The sequence below is a fragment of the Cavia porcellus genome, unplaced genomic scaffold (genome assembly GCF_034190915.1).
Source record: "Cavia porcellus strain 051 isolate PalLab524CR breed Dunkin Hartley unplaced genomic scaffold, mCavPor4.1 scaffold_22, whole genome shotgun sequence".
NCBI classification, from domain to species: Eukaryota; Metazoa; Chordata; class Mammalia; order Rodentia; family Caviidae; genus Cavia; species Cavia porcellus.
In genome coordinates, this window is record NW_026947505.1 from 26,503,769 (window position 1) to 26,516,085 (window position 12,317).

General features: G+C 40.9%; 1 protein-coding gene across 4 annotated transcripts in view; it reads left to right on the forward strand.

The window, feature by feature from the left end:
• The window catches only part of Zdhhc14 (zinc finger DHHC-type palmitoyltransferase 14), a 299,691-nt gene that overhangs the window by 216,345 nt on the left and 71,029 nt on the right, over positions 1-12,317 (forward strand). For all 4 annotated transcript variants that reach the window (XM_063232949.1, XM_063232948.1, XM_013151081.2 and 1 more), the window contains one exon: positions 580-738. In XM_063232949.1, coding sequence (XP_063089019.1) covers positions 580-738 — 159 coding nt within the window. The remainder of the gene's footprint in view (positions 1-579; positions 739-12,317) is intronic.

Here is a 12,317-nt window from a genome sequence, read left to right on the forward strand (position 1 = left end):
TGAGACCTCTGAGCCATATTTGCAGAATATCATCCTACAATTAACTGGAACACTGCCTTAATTAGGGCACAGTCAGGTGCTATAACAAATAAAACCCAAACCTTCAGGGACTTGACACAGTAAGAGATTGATAGGCAGGTGCCCAGGTAAATGTCACAGTTCTTTTCAGTCATTCCAGGATCCCCAGCTGGTGTATCCTATGCTCCATACACACAAGTGGAGGGAAGGAATTAGGTAGGGGATTCTTGGAGTCCTCTCCAGGTGAGCACATGTGTTCACATGTCAATGGCCAGAGCTTTCACATGGGCCCTGACCTTGTTTGGACATGTAGCTGCAGTCCCCTATTGCCTTGCAGTTACACAGCAACAATGCAGAGCCCTCATTGGCAGTACGCATGCAGGCGACAGCCAGTGTGGGACAGGCAGCCTGTAGTGGCATGCACATAGAACATCAGGGGTCAGGTGGGCTCCCAGACAGGTGTGGCAGCTGCAGACTCCAGACTGAGCCCATGGGGATGACCATGTGGCCACAAAGCTGGTGTTAGGATCTGAATGGCCTGTGTTCTCTTTTTCTCTCCAGATATCGCAAATGGTACCAGTTCAGGGGGGTACCGCCCACCTCCCAGAACCAAAGAAGTCATCATCAATGGCCAGACAGTGAAACTTAAGTACTGTTTCACCTGCAAGATTTTCCGGCCCCCTCGCGCCTCCCACTGCAGCCTGTGCGATAACTGCGTAGGTGAGTAGGATCTCAGCCCTGGAGAGCAGGTAATGGATTGGCTCTGACTAAGCTTTGTACTATGGAATCAGTGTACCGCTCTTTAATCCTACAATTGCAAGATACAACAATGGTTAGTATTTCTGTATGCTTGCTTGTTGCCACTGATCCCTTTCCTAAACCCAGAGATACCATTCTGTCTTCTAGTTCTTGGATATATCCTGCAATGTGCGAGGCCTTCTCCCTCACCAGGGTGAAGGGTCCTTTGTACTGAGGGTGTCAAATCAGAAGCCATGTAAAATAAAACCATACCCATAGATCCTTACATTGCCTGGCAATGGCATCCCCAGGCACAGCCATTCTCTCGACTCTTCAAAGGGATCTTGGTGCCTCTGGAGGCTTTGGATTCAAAGAAGAGGAAAAGAGACAGAGTCAAGAGACTGCTTCTTCTGGAGACTAGAATTCAAATCTTTGTTCTACTCAGAGACCACCAGAACTTCTGCTCTCTGCTAGCTTTCTCCAGGACAGAAGGAAATACACAGAGAGGAGAGAGAGCACAAAAGTTCTCAGTAGTAAGACTTAGTCTTACTGTTGACACACATGGGACTTCTCTAACAGATGTGGGTTGGTCCCAGACTCCCAGGAGCAAGGCAGCAAATGCTTCCTGTTCCACAGACTGAGAGCCACTGCCGCATGCACAGGCCAAGCATCCTCCCCAGACTGGAGCCCCTTGGCTGGCTTCTAGTAGAAGTGACCAAAGATATTCCTAGATGAATAGACATGAAATCCTCTGCTAGTGGACACCTAAAGGGTTAGGAATACACCTCTAGAACAAAACCAGATTTCCTTAGAACCATCTTATAGATTGCCAACTCTTTCCTTGAGTATGAGAATTTGAAGTCTCAATCCTTTTTGGGAAAAATAAAAGTTTATAACATACTCCCTGGTCTGCTAGGTGGACTTTGATTTGCCATAAATTATTTTAGCCTAAACTTAATAATCCAGTTTGGTACAAGGGCCATGTTTTCCCTAACAAGTTTTGCCTTGGTTTTATTAACTTAAATTGCTTTTAGTTTTTTCCTCCCCAATGGAGCAGCATGGAATCATGTTCCATCTCTCCCACTTAATAAGGAGCCTCAGGTTAAAAGCCTGAGATGTGCCATTGCATGGCCTTGGTGTCAAATGCTCATTGTGTGACTTAGACAAGCTACTTAAATTCTATGTCTCAGTTTACCTCATCTCCACTGCAGAGTTGATAGCAATGTCTACCTTGTAGGATGGCTGACAGACTAAAGAAGTAAAGCACTTGAAATACTGCCTGGCTTATAGCAAATGATCGCTAATTGTTAGCTACTACTGTCATTACTCATGTTATCTTGATGTCTTTGAATGGCTTTTTGTGGACAGTTCCTTTCTATACACTAGCCCTCAACATGTGTAATGAGCTAAACTACAGCTAGTCCCCCATTTGGGGACCAGATTTCTGCAAAGACATTTGACAGATTTGGTTTCATTTGGTGACTTTTATGGCAACACCAGCCTCTGTAACAAAACCATACCCATCTTGAGGACACTTTTAAGCAGAACAGTGGCTTAAATATCTTCAGGGGAACAATCTGTAAAAATTCTCAAAGCCCTTTCGTGGGCTGTCATTTTGAGCTCCAAGGCTCTTATAAGATGGACTAGTACACTTATTCACATGAACTCCTCTGTTACTTTGCCCGTGTTGACCTAATGACATATTCTAGTCTACATTTTGATAAATAAGGAGTTGCTATCTACTGGCCTGAAGTGTTGACTATGTACATCCTTTCTTTATCATTTGTAAAACATTTTATTCACTTCTAAACACCCCTGTTTCCATTTATTCATTTTCATCAGTTGATCCCAATCCTCTGTTTCCTGTCTCTAGGCTAGATTCCTAATCATAATACAAAAAAACTTTCCTTCCTCTATTATGGTACCTTATTGTTTAAAAATTCCCCTTGGATTATTGTCAAATACTTTTGAAAACTCACACAATTGCTCACAATTTGTTCCCACCATCACCCATAAGTGTGTGACTATTAAAGAATTCTAATGAATTGGATGTAAGATCTCTTTACCAAAATTATATATACTTTCTCTATTTGCTGGTGAACTTCTGATATAGTGAGCCTGTTTAAGGTGCTGCCCTCACATACAAAATGTAATAGCCATGAGTCTAGAATATCCAAGAGTCAGATGAGGACATTTCAGACAAACTGAAGTTACAAGGGCAACCCAGCCTCCCTCAAGAAGCATGTTGCTCATAGATTTTTCAAAAATGCATACAGTTATTCAGACCTACATAGCTTTGGCTTTCCAGTTAATTACATGACACTTGGGCCTCTGGCATGACTGATGAACAGGCAGGCAAATTGGACTTCTGCATTCAGAAAAATAGAGTGGAAAGCAGATGTCTCCCTCGGTGAAAGTAATTGCAGAGTTTGCCACTAGATTATTTTTAGATAGAAAGTTTTTACTGAAAGACTGATTTTTTTTTTTTTGCAGCAAGGGAAAAGTACAATGATGTGCTAAAAGCCAACATTAGAATATGTGGTTTTCTTTCCCTTGTAGAAATGACTTTGAGATAGCAAATCCCAGACACAATCAATAAATGTTTTGTTTGTCTCTTTGTCTGTTTGTTTTGAAGAGGAAAATATAATTTTCTAGGTGCCTTGGCAGAGTATTTTTCTTTATTAAATAAGTTTGAAACAAGAGGCTAGTCATAGCTGTATGTTTTTGTTTTACTTTTGAGGAAGGAATTTTCTTGGGAAGAAAATGCTGGTACAAACAGAACCAGTTGGCAGAGCGCCAATCCTGTCATCAAATAATCTGAAACCTGCAATTAACCTGAATATGCCATCTATTTCTACTTCTGTGAAATGGGGTGATCCTAGTGCTACCTCCTAGGTTGCTTTTAAGGATAAATGACATCATAGCCAACAAAACACCTAATACAGACAATGGCAAACTGTATTAGTCAGTTTCCCATCATTAAAATGAAGTACTGGATACTTCCAACTTAGAGGAGAGATTTGTTTTGATTCACACCTTCAGAGGGTTCAGTCTATGGTTGGCTGGCTACAAGACAGAAAAGGCATGGAGAAGAGCACAAGGAGGGACAGTTACTCAGCCTATAGCTGCCAGAGAGCAGAGAGAGAAAGGAGAAACCAGGGACAAGAATATATCATTTCAGCTCATCCCCTGTGACCCTTCTCTTGTGAGCATGCCCCATTTTACAACAACATATTCAACTATGAACTCACCATTGGATTAACCTTCCAGTAAGTATAGCACTCCTATGACTTAATCACTTTTCAAAAACACCTCTGAACGCATGATACTTTGGTGGGGGGACATTTGGAATCTAACCTATCACACAAACACTAAGGGATCAGTAAGTGTTCTTCTGATCAGTAAAGGCTGGAAATGCAGTCATTAGTGCTCCAAATAACTGACTGAAATAAGACTCATCATCACAAATGCATAGTAATCACCTTGTTTTTGCTGAAGGATTTAGATGGTGTGCAGTAATAGAAGTGGATATATTCTCTTTGTCTCTCTGCCTTGGTCTCCATTTAGTTCCATTTCTGTCAGTCTCTTTCTCTGAAGCTACTGTGTCTATCTCTCTATCCCAGTTTTGCCATCAGATCACTTCTGCACATTTGGAACAGTACTTGGGATTGCTCATTCATCCAGGCAGGCATTGAGCTTTTAAAATACTGTTAAACAATCAGCAACTGGGACCAGGAATCCCTCTGCTCTCTCAGAGCCTCACATTCTTAGATCATTAGGATAAGGGTAACACAAGGAGCAAAACATGGGTTTGTGAGACCTCAAACTGACCGCAAACATCCAACTGCCTAAAGTATGTGCTCTCTCCCTAACCAGATAGGCCCTGAAGGGCAGTCTGTCCCTTAGTGGACCCTCGTCCAGTGTCACAATGGCCAGCAGTTCTCACAGGAATCATTTTTTTTTATGTTGTTTTGGTTTTTCTTGCAGTAATGAGGGTTTAACCTGAGGCCTTCGAACTGAGCTACATTCCCATTCATTTTTTATTTTGAAAGAAAGTTATTAAGTCACTCAAGTTGTCCAGGCTGGACTCAACCTTTTGATCTTCCTGCCTTAGCCTCCAGGTGCTGGAACTAGGGTTGAATGCCACCATACCTGGTTTGGAATTGATATTTTTAGTACCACCTAAACCTGTATTACAGGAACTTACTTGAAATTAATTTAATTTCATGCTGTAGACAAATTAATTAGAAAGCATTTGCAAACCAACTATACTAGAGCCTATCTAAATTTGATGAGACAGAAACAGATTCTCTGAAAGCCATAGCTTCCTGAGACCCAGCCTGCTGTCCTTCCTGGGCATAGGCTCCTCTCACACCTGGGGATCTGGAGGTGGGTGGGGGTGTGCAGGACAAGAAGGTAGCACAGGACGCCCTCGGATTGTGTTGCACCTGGGGATCCCTGAGCAGTGCCTCACAGCCCCAGCTTCCCTCACAGAGTGAGCTCTGATCCTGCTGTCTTCTATAATCCCTATCACTTCTAGTTTGGGTGGTGAGAACCTCTCAAACCCTAACCCTCTGCAGAGATTCAATTCCAACTGTTGCTGGGTTTAGTGGGGCTTTACCACCCTCTTTAAAAATCCCTGTGAGTCCTCCTCTCCTTACCATTTTGCGCTCTCTGGCTGTACTTTCTGTCCCAGACCCTTAACTATGTTCCCTCTTGTGTCTCTCAGTGTCCCCTCCCACAGCTCCTCTGTGACTTGAGTGTCTGAGTCTGAACTGCCGATTCCTGGTGTTGTGCTCTGCTGTGTCCTCAGAACCCAGTTTCTACTTAACACTCATAACCAAGATTAAGAAGTTTGAAGTGGCTGAGATTTAGCATTGCAACTATCTTCTAATACAGGGTAGCATCCTGGAATTTCTGCTGAACTAGTTGGGGGCTGATGAGAGGACTCATAATTTCCCATAGGAAACTATATCATTTGAGGGCAAGGGAAGGAGCCAACATTTGTGTCTTTCTTGGAACCCAAATACACAGGGGTTTAACATGCCTTCTAGATTTCAATGTCTTTGCATTTCAGCAACATTTATTGAGTCTCTGTGCATCAGGCACTGTGATAGGAACTATATATGTCAAAAAGACAGTCCTCACTGAGTACTAAGAGCACATCAAAGCTGGGGATGGTGGCACATTTCTGTAAACTCAGCACTCTGCTAAGCTGAGGAAGGAGGAGTACAAGTTCAAGCCCAACCTGGGCAACTTAGTGACTTAGTGATTCTTTGTCTCATAACAAAAAATAAAATGGTGCTGGAGCTGGAGCTCAGTGCACACACTCTGGGTTCAACCTCCAGTCATGAGTAGAAAAGAAAACAGATTAAAAGGAACACAAGGCAGAAAACACAATTAACAGAGTAAATTTGTGTTGATAAAGAGTATAATTAAAAATGGTAATCAACATTTTTGCACAAAATAACATTTCATCAAAATATATAAAGTAAAAGCTGTTAGAAAATGTAAGGGTAGTTTGGTATAAACATAGTTGTAATGAAAAATAACAATATACCTCTGGTTTTGTCTCAGGTCAACAAAATATAGGAAGATAAAGGATAATAAAGGATACCAATACACAATGAATAAATACATGCTTAACTATTTTTTTAAACTATTCTTGGAATATTTCTAAAAATTAATCGTTTTAGGCCAGAAACAGTCCTAACTTCTCAAAAGCATCTGAAGATACAAAAATTAAAATAGAAATCATCCACAAAGATATGAATACACAAACGTGACCTATTTTAATTTTTTTAGAATTTCTATAAATCAAGCTTGGGAGGTGTGACAGGCAGATTTTTGACCCCCATGGTCTCCATCTCCTGATGCTACTTGCTTGGCAACTGGAAATTTACAGATGCCCTTAAAGTTTACTACTCAGCTGCTTATGATAATGAGATTATCTGGGGTTATCCAGGCAGATGCAGAGCACTCACAAGAGCCTGGAGGAGCCACAAGGAGCAATTCCAAGCAGCACGAGGCTTTAACATGTCCTTGCTGGCCTGAAGACAGAGGGCCACATGGAAAATGAGGAATCACTTAGGTTAGACTCCTGTCTCTTAGAAATCCTGAGATACTGCATTTGTGTCATTTAAAGTTCCTACATTTGTGATAAGTTGCTGTGCAAACTACTGCTATGCAATAAAAATTTCATACAGAAGAATGTTCCTTTAGCATGATTTTTAAAAGAAAAGAAAAGCTAATGTTTTCTTTAAACATTAGTTCTTTAAACAACTAGTTTTTACTGTTATCTTTTCTAACTAAACAAGAAAGAAAAATAGGAAGAAAAAATGTAATTTTTATAAGTGACAAGAATATCAATATTAGCAAACATTAGACAAACATTATAACTAACTTTTTAAAAGTTTAGTAGGTTCATCAGCTACCAAATAAATACATTAAAATAGTTGCCATATATCAGTTAGGAATTGCAATAGAAATCAATATGCATTCTTTTCACAAATTTATTCATACATGTAATGTAATTTGAAGCAGGAGGTAAGATAAAATAACAATAAACTTCAATTTGATGAATAAACAAGCAATAATAACTTTTGTTTTGTTTTTTGAGACAAGATCATGCTGTATAGCCCAGGCTAACCTAAACTTGTGGCAATCCATCCTCCTGCCTCAGCCTCCCAAGTGCTGGGATTATAGGTGTGCACCAGCACATCTGGCAATAATAATAACATTTTTGAGACCAGAGTGATGCAAGGAAACATACACTGTTCAATATTAAGTCCAAAGGGGGTTACCCATAAACGAATAACAGAAAGTGACTTCAGGGTCCATACACATGTATCTGTATGTGTGTTTGTGTGTAAGTGGTTTCTTATATCGTCTGTCTACATCTTTTCCTAATCTCCCAAGTATTATTAAAGTGCACAGTTCTTGTTAAGCAGGGTCTTATAGTCTGGTTGGGGAAAAACAGAGATAAGTAATGTGTTAAATGCTAGGAAGCGCTAGGTGTTTGGTGGGTTTGAAAAAACCCAGATGTCCCAGTTCCTGTGCTAATTTATAAAGCCTGAGTAGGAATCACTGGTTGAGGCCCTGTGTGGACATGTCTAGGGGACAACAAGGGCTCAGATATGGTCAGGAAAGCAAGGCCCTCAGTCCCACAGAGCTGTGGGAAGGTACGTAGAAAAGTCTGACGTTTTGGGGGCCAATTTCCCTTTCTCTGAATGTGGGAACTTTTTCTTAGCTTGCTTCTATCACTAAGGCCTTCCCAAGCCTGTGTCAGCTTTAGCTTAGTGTCTGGAGTTTTTGAAAGAGTTTTGGCCCAGACAAGACACTGTAGCCAGTAAAGCCTTAGAGGTAGAACCAAGGAGCTCTGTCTTCCCCACCCCTAGGAATTTACCTCTGGCGCCAAACAAATACCAATGGGCTACCTGTATATCCCTAATGCCCCTCAGGCTCCACCCCAAACCTAAGCTACATGTATGTCCCCACTCCATGTGTCCCACGAAGAGATCGCTGACCCGGGGAGATATCGGACCCCAGAGGGTCTGGGGGGGGGGGGTCTCTCCTGGCATTCTTAAAATAAAGGTCATTTATATTTCATACTTCTTATCTTTTCAGCCACACCACAATTCTATCAGTTTTGTCCTCTCTTTCTGAGTTAAGCAACAAGTGTTGTTGCTAAACTTAAACCTGCATTTGAATGTAAGCCACTCTCATGCTTTCACCCTTTCCCATTTATTGATCCCTCAAGAAAGTCCCTTCTGCAGCAGACCATCGGGTATTTGTGCCATCCTTTGACTTGATGAGAATGAATAGAATCACAAGCTCTTGAGAGGAAAACAATCTTAGAAATTTCTTATTTCATAGACAATCTATCTGCAGGGCCACAAGGGTTTAATGACACTTGTAAAATGATAAACATCATTGATTATGGAAAAGATTTATGTCACATGTAAATGACTTTATTCATCAATGTAAGAAGCTCAGGGGCAAACGTACTCTACCACCCCCTCTAAACAATGTAAATAGTCCTTGAGATTATTTACATCTCCTGGGGCACTGACCTTACTCCTGGTTCTTCATCAGTAACTCAGCTCCTTCTCAGATGGAGATGGGAGCTGCAGTTAAGCCTCATCATCAGGGGTTTAGTGATACCAGCTCAAGGGACAGGCAGAATTCTAAGGGACTTTCCTGACTCACGTGACCTAAGATGGCCTCTGTTTTACAAGCCTTTTTAATTGCTCCTGGGTTACATGTCAATTGTTGCTGCTTTTCTCTATCTGTTCCTGGAAGTTCTCATTTCCTGTGACGTGGCCTCTTTCCACTGGAGCCCTGGCTACTCCCAGCTCCTCTCTAGGTTCTAACTTCTCTTTCATGTGTTCTCCCTGCAGCCTTCCAGAGTCACCCCTCTTTCAGCTGGAAAAGCCAACCCTTCCCCATATCCCCTCTTTTGTAATATAATTTCCCAGATTCTGCTACCAAGAGGCCTTCTTTTTAAAAAAAAATTTAAATTGAGGAATACCTCAAAATGCTTTTGAGGCAATAAAATAAATTCCAAAAAAGTCTTTCATCTTTCAAAGAATGGCCTTCCAAGCATGTTTGTTACATATATAAGCCCATGTTGATAGACATTAAGTTCTTGAAATGGAATGCCAGGGCCCAGGAATCCATATTCAGCTCACTTCCCTGGGGACTGAAGGCATGGTCAAGGCTGAGAGCCATAGGGCTGGGGATAAGGCTCAGAAAGGACAGGTTCCCAAGTTCAGTTCCCAGTACAAAAAAAAAAAAAAAAAATTTATGTGTATATATATATATATATATATATAGAGAGAGAGAGAGAGCCATAGGAAGACTTTCTCTGCCCTGCCCAGATTCTACCACTGAGGTTAGGCCATATGGATGTCTTGGTGCTATAGGACAATGAAACTCCCAACCTACTATATGTCCAGTATGAGATCATGTTCTCTAAAATCGAAGAATGAATTTTAGGAACAATGGCAGTTGAGAAGAATATATTTATTGAGAGAAAGAAAGCTTTTGTCTGAGAGACAGAGAGGATCCTGAGTGCGTTGCCAAACACCGTCTTTTCTAGGGACTTTTATAAAGTAAAATCATGAGGTGAGATGGGTTCCAGTTGAGGGAAATCTGGGAACTCTCAAGGTGGGCAAAAGATGGAACAGAACTATGGTTAAACAATAAGATTCCTTGCTCAGATAAAACTGATTAAATCAGAAACAAATGGGGAAAAGAATCACGTAGCAAAGCAGGCATGCTTAACTGTGCTTAAAGAACAGTGACGCTTAGGGAGTTGGGATAGTGACTTCTGGCTTTCTCAGGGTGATAGAAACCTATTTAGAGTATCAGTCCTTAGGACGTGGGAGCATCTGTTTGATCTTTTGTCTTGAGATCTGGCCCACAACAGGAGGTGTCTGTTTCCCCCACAATTGCAAGGTATCTGGGCTTCTGCACTGGCTCCTTTGAGACCTAGCCCTGTGTAACTGCCTATGATGATTTTTTTTAATCTAACTCAGTTGTCTGTAACATTGGGAACTGCTCATCTCTCTTGGAGAGCACTGGTAAGGTGACTTGCTACTCTGGAAATTAATATTAACAAGGAGCACATTAAATGTGTTATAAATATAACTTTACAGATAGATTCTTTCCAGTAGCCTCTATTTTTCCTGACTCACTTTCAGATTGTCATCCCCTTAGGTCTTTGAGGTGGCTACTTTGTTGTGATTTGAGGTCCACAAAAATGCATATCCATGCCGAGGCCCAGGGCTGGATATGGATGTCAAGGTGACAGATCCAACCACATTTGTCATATGCTTTGTGAAGCAGATGTTTTCAGTTGTCAAACAACAAAATTACAGCAAATTTAAAGATATTGATTGGCTTTTGTATTGATTCTAGAATGGGATAATGATTTGATCCATTCACATCTGTAAAAACAGAGTGAGTGTCCCCATGAGTTGAACAAAGGAAATTGGTTTTACAGTTACAGAAGGCTGAAAAAGGCAGAAAAACTGAACAAAAAGTGGATTGGGGTTTTTTTTTTTTTTTTTTTTTTTTTTGTCTTTTTCAATTTTATCGGTACCAAGGATCGAACTCACAATTGCCTGCTTTGCAAGGCAGGTGCTTATGCCGCTGAGCAAAATCCCCAGCCCCTAAGTGGATTGGTTTTAAAAAATAATTGAATTGGTCATTTCAAAGTTGCTTTCCTTATAAAGTGTGGACAGGAAGACAGAACAATAGAAAAACAACTGATTTCTATTAGAGGTTACTTTTTGTGTTAAGCTTAAAACAGAGAGAATTTCATTATGTCAATTGAAGCTAGCATATTTGAGAAGTTTGGCTGTTATTTATTTTGTGCTGATTTCTCAGATAGCTTAGTTGATGGGGCAGTGTAAAACTTGTGCATGGTTGGCTCCATTCTTATTAATAAGGCCTCTTAGGACCCAGTGTAAAGCTTAGTCCAAAACAATGGCCGCTTGTGATTTTTATTTAATATAACAATCCAAAATATTTATTACTGGCTTTATGTGTGAGTAGAGTGCAAAGAAATATGACAGGCTCCCAGCCTTTGAGTTTTCCAGCTAGTCAGGAAAAGTTAACATCTTAAAGAAATATTTGACAAGGTTACAGCACTTAATATAACTAGTTTAATACTAGTGTGGTCATTTTCGGCCAATTCCCATAAAAAGGAGAAATGGGAGAAAAGGCTCAAAAAATGAGGGCAACCACCTGAGAAGAAGGGACTGGAATCATCCACTAGAACATGCTGCTCAAACATGAAATCAAGAAAGTTTAAATTCAGCCTTGAGATGATGAATTTGACACCACCCAAACATTAAGTGAATTGATGAGACACATGTGTTAAGTTAGCGTGTCCAATAATGCTGTGTAACAAATACCCTTAAAATTCCCAGGGGCTTCTAACAGGTAGCGTTTATTTTTCTCATGTGTCTGTGGTTCTTCTGGAACCACTTTCGGTCTCAGCTCCAACAGAGGTTCAAGTTCAAGTTTTCTCTTTGCATTTTATTCTGAGACCCAGGCCTAAGGGAGAACAGTTCCTGGGGGTATGTTCTCATGGTGAGTCACTAGAGCGTATGATGAGGGACCCAAGCAGGATCTTACAACCTCTGTGTATGGCACATCTGCCCAGGCTTCAGTGTCAGAACCAGGCATGTGATCAGTGTTGATGCCAAAGGGCAGGAAAGGGGACATCATCTCAAGGGAAAGAGAGTTGAATATTTACTAAGAAGCACAATCTGTGACACAGGGGAGTGAAGGCTGAAGATCAGTTACTTTCTATGAAACAATTCATCTTATTAATGCATACAGTGCTTCACAGTAGGGGCTCAATAATCAATTATTAATTTGTGTCATCCGGAACCAAAATTGGCCAGCAGCGATGGTTTTGGAGTTAAAGAGGCAAACACTAGAACATACCTTACAGCCCTGAAGTTCCTTCTCAGACATCTGTGGACATATTAGTTGATACAGCTGGTCCCCTTGGGTGTTAGGCAATAAATGCTTCTTAGAATTCCACC